At 39.2% G+C, this 13,090-nt stretch overlaps 3 protein-coding genes across 12 annotated transcripts in view; 2 read left to right on the top strand and 1 right to left on the bottom strand.

The window, feature by feature from the left end:
• The first annotated feature begins 101 nt into the window (after window positions 1-101).
• On the top strand, window positions 102-1,185 carry LOC138125544 (uncharacterized). The gene is made up of 2 exons (XM_069040922.1): window positions 102-898; window positions 948-1,185. The coding sequence occupies exons 1-2, from the start codon at window positions 102-104 to the stop codon at window positions 1,117-1,119; spliced, it is 969 nt and encodes a 322-aa protein (XP_068897023.1). The 3' UTR covers window positions 1,120-1,185.
• PGAP3 (Per1-like protein PGAP3) lies at window positions 1,120-2,452 on the bottom strand. Its single transcript, XM_069040923.1, has 6 exons — window positions 2,266-2,452; window positions 2,069-2,217; window positions 1,869-2,021; window positions 1,694-1,818; window positions 1,502-1,638; window positions 1,120-1,452 (listed from the first exon to the last, which is right to left on the bottom strand). Exons 1-6 carry the CDS (start codon window positions 2,390-2,392, stop codon window positions 1,178-1,180), a joined length of 966 nt encoding a protein of 321 aa, XP_068897024.1. The 5' UTR covers window positions 2,393-2,452; the 3' UTR covers window positions 1,120-1,177.
• Window positions 2,453-5,732: 3,280 nt separating this feature from the next.
• Window positions 5,733-13,090, top strand: part of RhoGAP19D (Rho GTPase activating protein at 19D) — a 46,120-nt gene continuing 38,762 nt past the window's right edge. For 8 of the 10 annotated variants that reach the window (XM_069040893.1, XM_069040898.1, XM_069040900.1 and 5 more), the window contains exon 1: window positions 10,427-10,465. In XM_069040893.1, coding sequence (XP_068896994.1) covers window positions 10,442-10,465 — 24 coding nt within the window. In that variant the 5' untranslated portion in view covers window positions 10,427-10,441. Of the gene's footprint in view, window positions 5,983-10,426; window positions 10,466-13,090 lie in introns of those variants that run through there. The other 2 variants (XM_069040896.1, XM_069040890.1) reach the window with 1 other exon arrangement.

Genomic DNA, 13,090 nt, shown 5'->3' with positions numbered 1-13,090 from the left:
CATTTCACCACCCCCAATGACACCGTCTGTCACAATTGTCAAAATCCGTCGTTTGGTCGAAAGTTTTGTGGAAAATTTGGTCGGCGCCATGCCCCAGTGAAATGTTTGATGGTTACAAAAGTAGCAGTGATGAACAAGTCTTGACCAAGTGTGACAAGTGCGACTGCTTCGTCTTGTCCGACTCGTTCGAAAAGCCCCTCCGACCTCGCAAGTTCAAATCGAAGAACCCTTACCACGTTTCGTCCGAAAGCAACAGCAACGAGGCCGTCATCCTCGACTCCCAATGTCACAGCACCGTCAAGATCATCGTTCAAAGTATCCCCGGCGAAGACTTGTGCACGTGTAAGAGCACCGATTCGAACAATTCCGCCGGTGCTAAGCGTAAATCGAGCAAGAAGAACATCTGTTTGCGTCTCTGCCGGAAGAAGGACAAGCAGGCAGAGAAAGAGGAGACAAAGAACAAACCGAAACAATCGAAGAAGGAACAAAACGATAAGGAAGACCCGAAAGCTGGGAACGCCGCCGTCGCTCCCAACATGCCAGCTTCCGACGTCGACGTCCAATCCGGTTTTACCGGTTTGGACGCGGTGAAGCACTGCAACGCGTGCGGCAAGACCGGCGGCGGCTGCAACACCAACACGATCATTTTCCCTCGCGACAAATTCGGCGGCGACGGCGTCGCCAACTTGGAGAACTTCATCAGGACGGAGGCGCGGATCAGCAACAGGAACCTGGAAGACATCCTCAGCGAGGTCCAGAAGCAGAGACGGGAGATACAGGAGCTCAAGGAGATGCTCGACGTGGTCGTGAGAGCTCTCCGGGACCAGCTGTTCATGACGACCTTTCCCAAAGGGAAGGCGGAATTGAACATGTTCGAGGACCTCTGCCGGAAGAATTGGTATTGTTACTCGTACCAGTGGGAGTCGGTTCTTACGGTGTTTTTCTAGCTTGGAAAGGAAAACCAACAGCACCTCCCTCGCCAAGACGGGAAGTAACGACGGGAAAAAATCCACGGATAAGGTTCCGAAAGAACCGGCTTCGGTAAAAATCGAACCTGCGAAGCCCGTCGTCCCGTCGGACAAAAAGAAAAAAAAGGGTTTTTTCAATTGGTGCAAGTGATTCTAGTCTTAAAAATTGTATTGGTCTAGATGAAAATTAAAAAAAAAAAGTAAAAAATTTACGAGAGTTTCTTCGTTTCAGTTTGCTGCTCCAACTTGTGCAAGTATTTGCAGTCGTCGATTACGAAACTGTAAAACAAGCAAATGAGTGGGGCTGTCGACAGGTGCCACAAAGAGTGACAGTCGAACGTCCAGAAAAACGGAGGTCTGTCCATTATTTCCAGTAACATGACTAGGCCGCCCAGAGCTACGAATACTGCACATTTCCATACGTACGGTTGGCGGATTCTGTTGTAGGTGCTCCAACCGAACCAACAAATGGCGGTAAAAGTCCCTAAAATTTCATCCGTCATTTTTTTTAATTACAATTCTACCAAAAAAACCTATAAAAACGTTGAGTTGCATGTTGTATCCGTAATCGAAGCGTCCCATGCCCAAATATGCGACGTGATTGGCGAGGAACGCAACAAAGAACGTCGTGATAGTGACTAGAATGAATTTGGGAGCGTTCCTGCACAACCTACAAGTTTAGGATTAGAAGCGTGGCGCTGGGGCGCTTTTTTTCCGACAATTACCTGATGATCATGCAATAGCACGACATAAGTACTACCGAGAATGCACACACGTAATCCATCAGTTCAGTGATGGGAAAGTCACGGGTATGAAAAATAGTCGACCACAACCATGCATTCAAGCTGATCTACAAATCATCGATTATTTGCGCAGTCAGTGTCGCTCTAGCTTGCTCACAAAACAAAAGTAGTGCCAGAGCCAGTAGAGGGGGCTGTCGCTCGGCACCTCTTTCCTGAATCTTTTGATCATTTTAACATGTGCGTAAAAATTCAAAAGCGAGAAAAAAGCCGACGCCGGCTCTTGAATCCCGAAAAATCGTATAAACGGCCACTGAAACAGCTTCGCTAGTATTGCACAAACACAATTTAGATTGTTACTTTTCCATAGAACTGTGGGGTGCGCCAGTTGCGGTGGTGGAACGCCGCCACAGTACTCCACATGCATTCGTACCTACACTCGTCTTCGCACGACCATTGCAACGAGCTCAGATAAATCGGTCGCTGATCCTCGATAAAGTGCAAACCGTCTGCAAAAATTTGTTTAGATTGGGCGACCTAACCTCACTTTTTCGTACCTTCGGTGCAATTTTGCAAGCCGCACTTTTCCACGCATTTCTGATAGTACGGAGAATGATCGCCGATGGACGATTGAGCCTCGCGCACGATTAATACAAAGATTACGGTTAATATCACAAAATTCATGTTTTATTTTATTGCGGCCATGTTTATGTGGGCGTCGGGGTGGCTAAGGCGCCGCGCGCGGCGTTTTGACACATCCAGGAAAGTCCCGAAACATCGAAATCGACAATAGAAACTGATTTATACCAGAGTGCTAACGTATTGTTAGAAAAAAATATAAAAAACAAGAAATCGGATTTTTGTTTAATGCGTTTTTTTTTTTTAATTTTGAAGACTAAAAATACCCATCGGTAGGTATACAGGGTGTAATCAAAATAGACGAAAATATTTTAAGCCGTAAACCACCAAGACATTGGAAGACGATTTGCCCTGGCTGAAATTGCGAATTTAAAAATTCAAAATTCACTCACTCCGGCCCGTGGTTGACGCTAATGATGAGCAAATCAAAGTGAAATGGTAAAAAAGCCGCAACGAAAACGGCAAGAAATTTGACACAGACACTGAATTGTGTCGAAAAAACGTACACAAAGTACGTCATATAAAACAGAAACTAAAGAATAATTTTAAAATTTTTTATGGTAAATTTAATGTGGTACACACTTATTGTATGCACATATTTTTAGGATTCTATGATAACTCTGTTAGGAGGTATTAATTAAAACAAGACGCGAAAAAAATTTTTTTGTGCAAATGTATACCTTTTTATATTCAGTTAAAAGAAGGTTTTCTTTTAATAACGTTAGTGCATTTGTTTTAGTGAAAGTTAAACAGATTTGCTCAAAACAATCCCTAATTCGTAAGAATTATTTCAGTAATGTTGCTTATGTATTCAAAACAAAAGACAACAGGATCACTACTTGACTCTGTTTTAAATAAAAACGATAACATTGCTAGAATAATTCTTGAGAATAAGGGATTGTTTTGAGCAAATCTGTTTAATTTTCACCAAAACAAATGCACTAACATTATTTAAAAAAAAATCCATCTTCAACTGAATATAAAAAGTACAAATTTCTACAAAAAAAAATGTTTTTGTCGTCTTGTTTTAATTAATACCTCCTAACTGGGTTATCACAGAATCCTTTAAAAAACGTAGATACAATGAAAGGGCACCATACATTAAATTTATCACAAAAAAATTTCACATTTTCTTTAGTTTCTGTTTTATACGACTGACCTGTTTTAGCTGTCTCATGCTGTACACCTATTGGCTCATATTAATAAAAAGGTAGCATTTGCTTTTGCTAGCAATTTTTCTAGCCTTTGCTAGCACACATATAAACAAAAACATAGCATATGCGAGCTATCTGTTTCAAAAATCCACCAACACTGCATTCTACCTCGAAAATACAACAGACAACGTCGCCAAATTTTGTTTTTACTGTGTTTGCAAGTGTCAGAAAAAAGTGGGAATATCAAAGGAAACTTTTGACAGTCGTTTTGGTCAAATAATACCGGGAGATCATTTATTTTTATAATTAAAGTTGGCTATGACTTTAAAATTAGATTGGCAACACCATTGAGCCCACGAGTGCCAAAAAAGCCCAATTTACACAAGAACGAGTTTATACAGCGTTTTTTTGTTCGACGAGCCCCTTAAGGGCTCCAAATCGCTTAAAATCTTTAAAATTAGCTTGACATTTCGTTTTGACAAGTGGTGACATTTATCAAAATCCGTTCACACGGGAGAAAATTCTCAAATACTGACAGTGTCGAACAAAAAAAAAAATCAAATGCACGCTAATAAAATGTCACACAAATGTCAACTCTACTTCACCCACACAGTTGCCACATAAATTTTCGTACATAGTTGCCATATTTATCCACAATAATTTTGAATTGAATTTTAAAGCGTCATTTTGTCTATTCAAATCAAGGTGTCAGCGATGTTGCCAATATAATTTTAAAGTCATAGCCTTCTTTAATTATAAATTTAAATGATCTCACGGTATGTCTTTCGCGAATGCACGGACCCTTGAAAAAACTTCACGATCTTTCCGAACTTGGGCACTAGATATCACGAGACTCGTTCAGTTAGTTCTTCTAGCGAATTTATCGGCTGGCTATAAACCAACTATTTAATATAAATGCCTCCATAAAAAAATCACAAAGATAAATCCGGAGATCTTGGCGGCCAAAGTGAATCCTGCCTGATCGGTAAATAAAATAACCCGTAAAAATGCTGGTTGTTCTACACATTTTCCCACTTTCCCAGCAGTTGTTCACAAAACTGTGGTCACCGCACGTGTGAGTGAAACTCCTACCTGAAGTGCTAGGCCTTCGCATTGTTGTTCCAGGGTTTCCTTCGACTTCTTCTAACATCTGGGAACGATTTCTGCCACTATCTTCCGTTCTTGGATGGACCTTTCCTATCATCCTGTGTCTTTCAACCGTTGCACCGGGGAAGTAAACGTTTTTGAATTAGTCACAACACTGTCTGTAAACTGTTCCCGGTACAGTATTTGCGCGTGGATCACGTTGCTACCCGCCGCACCGTTATCCGTTAATTCCACGTTTGTAAAATTTGGCATTTTAACCGATTTAATAACAAATACACGATTATTAATTAATTCACTGCTACACTACATCGTTTGTCGAGCTGCAACGAATAACTGACTGACTTACGCCAACCCAACCTCCGGCATAGAATATCCTTTTTTGTCATACAAAAAGTGTAAAAGCGTGTAAAAAGCGAGACTTCGCTTTTTCTTTACTATTGCTTTTATGATTTGAATTATGAAACCAAAATAGTGGCGCGTCAACAATTTATTGTCTAAATTAGCATGTCATTTGTTCACGTATTCTTTTTTTCAAAAAACGTATATTTTTTCCAATTGACGCAGGAATATTCAATGCTTACGTGTTTAAATATTTCTGTGTATTTTTTTAAATATGTACATTATAATAAGAAATAATTCACTAAGGGCCGGTTGCACCAACGTGAGTTAAATTTAACTATCGATTAAAATATATGAAAACATTGTTATAACAATAGGTAACTAAAGTAACGAAACATTTTAACCTACAGTTAACTTTAACTGGCGTTGGTGCAACCGGCCCTTATAATGTATAATTTTAATGTCACATTACATGATTTTTGTATTTACCGGAGAGTTAACTAACTGGCCAAATACAATTGTTTTCAGAAACCGGACCTTAGCCAGTTAAATCTGCATCGCATCGCAATCCTTCTCTTCTTCTCTTTCTTGTGTGAGATTCAGAAATCCAAACGCCCTCGACGATCTCGCTCCTCGGTCGTCGTTCCGCCGGCCGTGCCGCCGACTTCATTCCCTCACTCGGCATCTTCGTCCCGTTACAGGTGCCGAGTCGGCGTTTCTTCTCGTTGCGAGCCCACCGCGTAGATGGTGCTGCGCTCACGAGTTCGTCGACAGGATTCGAACTCGTCCAGTCGCCGAGTCGCCATCTTCGCGTACATACAATCGCGTTCGGTACTTATTCAGATGTGTTTCGAGCGAGATGGAAACAGTGTAAATTTAGAATGTGTATTAGTGTGTGTCGTTATTTAAAGTGCTGCCGTGCGAAAAGTGTTTGATGTGAGATTTGTGCGGAACTTGCGTGAAATGGATGCATGTTCGTGGTGCGGCCGCCAATAATCGAGGGTTCGAAAAAATTTTTTTGACGTTCCGTTTTTGGTGAGTTATTCGTTTGTACCGTTCCCTATCTATGCGTTATCACTCTCATGTCGCGCCGACCTGGAAGACACGTCCTTCCGACCGTTTCACGTCACCTGACAGTTCTTATCTTTGACGTTCTGGCACCGAGAACGTCGTTGCATTTTGCAACTTCCTAACCTCAAGAACCGTTAACCTCCTAACAGGTTGTTTTTGTTTTGCCGCTCACCGGTCGTCCAGTCCAAACTTCGTACCCTGCTCCACTGGTGGTACTTTAAATTTCCACTTGGACCGGTACCATCCGTCGCGAGAGCCGTTAAATGCGAACATTCGTGGTACCGTTGCGGGGATGTCGCTCCGCTTGTGTCAATCCTCCGGTGAAGTCCTCTCGATCGACGCGGGAGACCTTCGGAACCATTCCGACGGGGTACCGGCAGTACCGTGCCGAAAAACGGTGCCAAATTATGGGTTGCGTGCACAGGGCAATTAAACAAACGACCGGTCCGGCTTTGGCCTACTAAGTAGATACGTTTTTGGCGCTTGTTTTCCATCAGGTGTTGGAAAAACGTGCGAAAGAGTGTTTGTTTACGTTAGATTGCTCATGTTAATATTCACCTCGACACTTAATTATTTACATTCTTACATTTTTGTAACAATAAACAAACGTCAATGGCAGCAGATAAAAAAAAAACTGTCGAGGTACGGAGCGCGGTTTCTACGTGGAACCTACCGCACGATGTCGAAACTGGTTCGGTGGGGTGTTTGTCCTTAACAAACTGCTTAATTAAATGGTTCGGTTGGTACTGTCGAAAGTGAAAACGAGTGGTGGCGATGGGAACGTTTATGGCTCGAGTAACGAGCCGTCAAATAAAACAAACCGGGAAGGCATACAAGACCGAACCAATTCTAGAATATTTCAAAATTTCAAAGTCAACTGTACAAGTGTACATATTTCTGTTGTGCTCGACGGCGCACCATCTTGGTACGCTACGAATAATGTTCTAGGATTTAATTCGAGTATTCTCACGTAAATGATCTTATCTGGCTTAACACCTACAATGTAATTTGGAGGTGTAGCAAAATAATTAGAGAAGAACTAGCTTTCCAAAGTAACGATTTCTGTGTTTATTCACACGTTTTAATTAGATACAAAGTGGCAAGTTCAACGACGAAATTTCGATTCGGAACGTTGTTACTGTGATTTTTGTAATTTGGAGAATAATAAAATATTTGGAAAAGAACTGGCGCCACTAAATAACGATTTCTGTAATTACTCTCACATTTCAAATACAAACGACCAAATTCAACGACGAAATTTGAATACAGAATGTTTTTCTGTGATTTTTGTAATTTGGGGGGTGTAACCAACTACTTAGAGAAGAACCAGCGCCCCAAAGCGCCGATTTCTGTGATCACTCCGTCATTTTAATTACAAAAGTGTAAGTTCAACGGCGAAATTTCAGTTTCAATATATTGTCGCGAGCAAAAAATTCTGGTCGTTAATGTCACTTCAAAATTTGGTTAGATTGTCACAAATTTAAAAAAAATCCCTGTCTGACTATGCCCATGTAAACAAGGTGTCAAAAAAAAAAGAGAAAAAAATGACAATTAGTGTCATACAAGATGATGATAGGGAGCAAGTTCAACAACAAAGGAAGGGAGACGCAATTTTTACCCATTTGTAAAAAAAATAATGTTCAGGCAAATTTTTGGACGTTTGTTCTGTATTTATTTAATTCGAAAGACCCACCAATCGCTTTTGACGATTCACAAAACGACCAACCGAATTTCAGTAGAATAAATAAAAAATCAAAGTTAAAAATACCTTTCAATCATGTATAGAGTGCTTTGCACCGTGAGATCGAAAAAAACATTAGAGTTGGCTGTGACCAAAAATTTCAGTTGGCAATTCGTTAAGATTTCAATTATCAGATGTCAGTCTTAAAAGTTAGGTTAGTGAAAGTCCGGAAACTTGTTGAAATTCCTCAAAAACTTGAGGTGTCGAATAAGACCATTCGCCGTTCTCAAGTCTTTCTCCATTTGTGAAGTAACACTGCACAATGAAAATGTTTTGCTCTAAAGTGAACATATTTTATAGCAAATTTTAATACATAGTCAATAATTAATAATGACAGTTACTATTGTAATGACATCTGATGACATTTGATTTAAATTTTTACGTATTGCCAACTGAAGCGTAAATCACGGCCCTCTTGATTTTTTTTATTTTCGATCGCACGGTACTTTGTTCAATCCTACCTGTATTGTTTTGGAGAACTACCGATCACCTGAAAATAAAAAACAAAATTAATTCACACAGCAACAGATAAAAATAAATGCAACATAAAATTTTATTAACACGCTCAATTAATAACGTGCCTTCTCTTTTGTTCTTGCGGTTGGTTAAAAAAAAATAGATTTTATCTTGTTTGTAAAGCTTTATCGCTATTTGCAACAGGTTATTTGTTAGTCATGAGTATGAGTTTCCGGGGATATAAACAATAAAATGTGCAAGTCCGAGCTTATACTATCTTTCCAATAGTCAAAAATATCCGCAGCGTGACACAGAATCAAGATTTCTTTTATCTTCATTATGATTTCGTAACATAAAACATAACTAGGGACTTTTTTGTTGTTTGTTGGGTTGTGCACTCCATTATTCGCTATCTCGCATTCCGCGAGGGGTTCGGTTGTGATTGCGATAAGTTTCGACTTTATTTATCTTTCACCACAATTTGTCAAGGTTGATAAAGTTACCATAACTACTACTTATTTTTATAAAATAGTGATTACGTAAGTAAATCAATAAGTCACAGGAGTTCATATGAAAAACTGATAAAAAACGCCGCAGCAGGATAACTTTTTAACCAGATAGATTTTGATATCAGATTTTAAGAGCAAGATTTATATCGGCTCGAGTAGTACACGTAAAAAATAAAATAGTTTCGAGGATGTAACCTTGAGGGACACCATCGTTTATGTAAAACAATCCCCAGTTTTCGAACATGCAATGATTTTATCAATAACGGCAACAGTTTTTTTACCAACTCAAATTCAATGAGTAATAGTCAAGTCTGAAACTCATCGGATACCTATGTCAATGTCAGAAGCAATAAAAGCCAGCTGACACCATTTGCTAAATAAAAAAAATTATCACTTTTGATAATTGTTCGGAGAATTATTCGATTTGGAGGATAAGTGGGTTTGGCGCAGTCAAAACTAACTGTGATTCCAGAATAACAGAGATAAGTTTTTAATAAAATAAATTGAAAAAATGTGTTACATGTAAATAATGTAATTGATATAATTAGTTATTAGAAAAGCAATTGTCAGTTGTACTTAAAGTCCATTCAAAAATCAAAAACCACCAACGTCGCATTTTCCTCGATAATTACTACCGGCAACGCTGTAGTGTAAAATTTGGTGAGACTTGTAATTTTGAGGTTAAATGTTTATCAAGTGTCTTGTTTTTCTGGGCATGTTTAAGTAAAAATAATAAGAATCAATAAATAAATGAAACCTGCTGCTATATGAACGAAATTCAAAGCAATTAAATTTTATTTTGAATCAAATAAATGTCATAATTTATAGTTACCAACATAGTATGAAAAAATATCTACCTAAGGTTTTTTAAATTTTACCAACCTGAAGCAACAGGCCGTGGTTTTTTGATTTTTGAATGTACCACGGATAACAGATTATAAAGGCGGTCAAAAACATGTTTGGTAAAGTTTGTTTCCATTAACGAATCGCGTCGTGTCAAACCGTTATGTTATGTGGAACGTCATTTATTTACCAAACAAGCGTGGTGTAAATTATTTCCTTTGCAAAAAATAGTTAAATTTAAAACTAACGAACGAGAGATTTCCCGTTTTTCCTAGCACCACGTGATTTTTACTTCTTTGAACGCTCATTTAATCGGAGATAAATAATTTTGCAAAATTTTCTGTAAATTCCACACTCGTGCTAAAAACAGATAACAGTGACATCATGTAAGACAAAAACCAACCCGATATTCGACACGATTTTGCAACGTTAACATCATTACATTCGATGCAAAATCTAGATCGTGTGAGATTTGTTGCGATCATGTCTCCATACGAGCACCGTATCGTAAACTTTTTCCCCGACACGAACGCAGATCCCGCAGAGATAATCATTTTGAATAAATCATTCCGAAATTGATATTTTTCCCGTCGTCCGACATGTTGCGACACGTTGTTCGAGCGATCCGGACCACGGTTGACACAAGGAGGAACACGATCGTTTAGTGCACCCTCGTCATTTGTCAAGCTCAAAGACACGATACTCCCCGTAAACGTGTCCACTCTCTTTCGTATGCAAATGCATCATGTAAATCCCTCATCAGTAAGCGTCGGTTTGTTTTGCCGATGATCTCCTCGCGGTGTCGGACCCACCGAACACAATCGTCTGAATTTGGAGTCGAGTGTTGATTTCGGTCGGCGTTCGTGGGTGGTTTATGTACAATCTAATCATTAGCCAGGTATGTCATATTTATTTTAAATCTAAATCTACCCACACGAATACCATTCATCGGCACCGCGGAAGAAAAACGATCTAACCTGGATGTGATGAGTCCGATGAGTCAGTCTCACGCAGATAAGATTTTAGTGCCGTTATGTGGGTCGTCCCGGCTCACCACATAAAGGAGAAAGAAAGGAAAAAAAATCATCGATAGGGTCAGGATCGTTGTTGCAACAATAGTCGCCTCGTTCGGTTGTATTTTTTGCGCGTGGGGCAATTAAAAGTGACGTCACGACACGGTGACCTGTCGCCCCCTCGGGCTGCAATTTCGTATTAAATAATATCATGACGGTAGGATTGCAATTTTCTTCCTACCGCGTCTGAATAACCCGATTCTGCAGAAAATCGATTATGTAATTGTCGCACGCCTTCGCGATGACCGACATTTTGAGTGGCGCGGCGGCCATTTTGCTCTTCCCTGTTGCATCGATTGTTGTTGTTTTTGTGAAGACACGTCAAGGTCCCGACGAAACACAAACAAACGCACCGGTGTAGTATTTCACGCACGCACACACCGCGTATATGAGTCACGGTGTTTGCGATTAGTCGATGGTATTTTCAAAATAGACGTTTTGTTGTCTTCGCGTGCGACAATAGCGTTCCGCTGAACGGTTTTAGATCTTGACATCCGTCGAAAATAAAACGTGAATTGGGTTACCTTCAAACCTAGATTTTGACGTCTTTGTGTGGCGGCCATTAGAAAGCACGCACACGCACCTCCTCCCAGGATTACCCTTTTGTCTGGCGATGTTTACATAAGCCGATAGGAAATTAACGAGCCAGGTTGTCGTGGCGAATGGAAAATTAATCTGTCGGTATAATTATTGTCGAGTGTATGGAACCCGACACCGGTTTGATAACTTCCTAAAGCCCAAAGTGAGTCATACGCGGGGGGAAAATGTCGTCTGTGGCGGCGGAAAAATCGACAGCCTTATTGGGAACGTCGACTAGAGAAAGCACGGCAATCATGTATTGAAATATTAATTATTACTCGCGAATATGCGAGTTAATTGTCGCGTGGGCCGACGTAAATTGGCACAATTCCACAGGTTTTGTCTCAGTTTCACCTCCGAGAGGCGTAGATTCCTACACCGGCAAATTAATTTTTTACTAATTTCGGGAAAAAAATGAAGTGGGCGGGGCGTCCTCTTGTCAAACGCCGTCCCGCCCATCGTGGCATACTCCAGACACATCTACAACACGTTCGTTTCAGATCTGGGGTGTACCGAATAAAAAAAATCGCACGAAATAAACTCGATAGTTTAAAACTAACGATTTGGTACGTTTGTATTGTCCATAAAAATTTCTCCGAGCAATTTTCTCTAAATTTTCCGTTATTTTACGTTCGCAGAGAGAGTAAAACATTCTCTGCCAAATGACGCAGTTAAAAATATGTATGTATTGTTTGTTCATTACCAACGAAAACTGTACTGTGGCCGTAAATCCGTAGAACTAACAATTGCGTAATTAAGGGGTTTCCCATATTTATAACCCTGTCTGTTTTGTTTTTCTTTATTTATTTTGTTAGTTCTCTTCGAATCAACATTTAAAATAAATATGTAAAGCTTAGCGTGCGAACGGAAATTTAGTGAATTAAATATTTCACTGTGAATTTTTGTATTATGATTTTCACAACAAGCTCCAAGGAAACGTTCTAAATCACTAGGATTTATGTAGCGTTACGCAAGACAATTGATTGCTTGAAAAAATCGAATCAACTTTGTAGATTAGGTTTATCTCAACAACAAAAAAAATAAAACTTTGCCGGAGTAAATAACCAAAAGTTAAATTGAACCTGGTACAAAAAAGCTCTTGAAGTTTTGTAAATTATGTTGTGAAATTAAATCAGTATTTACGTCACAATTGAATATCACATTTCACAATATAAAGATCAAGCCGCTTTATACTCGTACATCAAGTGGAGTTAAAACTTCATAAACTCTAGTTCTTTTTTGTCGGAAGTGCTTTTCAGGTTGAATTGTTCAAAAATATCTTTTTACACCAACGAAACTCGAGATGGTTTGACTCTTTAATCCACGGCGAGTCAGTGAAAATTGTATCGAAAATGTCTATTTGCACACTGATTACTAAATACATACTGTGAAAAAAATGTTGTTTTGTCGCAACTTTTTTCATTTGAGAAGTCGAAACCTTATCTTACAGTAAATATTGAATATTTTAGTATGTAATGTACTCGTACCTACTGAAAAATGTTTTTTTTTGTTTTTGTGTTGCTTTATAATGATGATGGCTTGTTATTGTACAGGGTTATTATAAATGATTGTAGTCGAAGCAAGTCATGCCCATGTTATGGGATTTTGCCGCCTCACTGTGAACTGTCAATTTTTGTTACTGTCAGTGTAATTTTTTAGGTGAAAAGTGCGGTGACGAGAATTCTATTTATTTCTTTCTAAATTAACGATTGAATCTAAGAATATTGAGTTGTTTTGCAACCAATTTAACTCCTGTGTGTGAACGGTGTGTATTTACTTATTCATCATTTTTTATATGGAGCGGCCACCATACATTTTACATTCAGTTTTTACGCCAACTTGGACTACAATCATTTATAATGACCCTGTAT

Source organism: Tenebrio molitor, chromosome 3 (assembly GCF_963966145.1).
Source record: "Tenebrio molitor chromosome 3, icTenMoli1.1, whole genome shotgun sequence".
Classification (NCBI taxonomy): Eukaryota; Metazoa; Arthropoda; class Insecta; order Coleoptera; family Tenebrionidae; genus Tenebrio; species Tenebrio molitor.
The sequence above is the reverse complement of the archived record's forward strand: the minus strand, read 5'-3'. Positions and strand labels throughout refer to the sequence as shown.

What these genes read in the sequence shown, in the direction of transcription:
- LOC138125544 (XM_069040922.1), top strand. Translation starts at nt 102, where the DNA reads ATGTTTGATGGTTACAAAAGTAGCAGTGATGAACAAGTCTTGACCAAG. An exon ending in GACCTCTGCCGGAAGAATTG is followed by an intron (nt 899 to 947) that starts GTATTGTTACTC and finishes GTGTTTTTCTAG; the next exon opens with CTTGGAAAGGAAAACCAACA.
- PGAP3 (XM_069040923.1), bottom strand. Translation starts at nt 2,392, where the DNA reads ATGAATTTTGTGATATTAACCGTAATCTTTGTATTAATCGTGCGCGAG. An exon ending in TGCTATTGCATGATCATCAG is followed by an intron (nt 1,639 to 1,693) that starts GTAATTGTCGGA and finishes CTAAACTTGTAG; the next exon opens with GTTGTGCAGGAACGCTCCCA. An exon ending in GCAACTCAACGTTTTTATAG is followed by an intron (nt 1,453 to 1,501) that starts GTTTTTTTGGTA and finishes ATGAAATTTTAG; the next exon opens with GGACTTTTACCGCCATTTGT.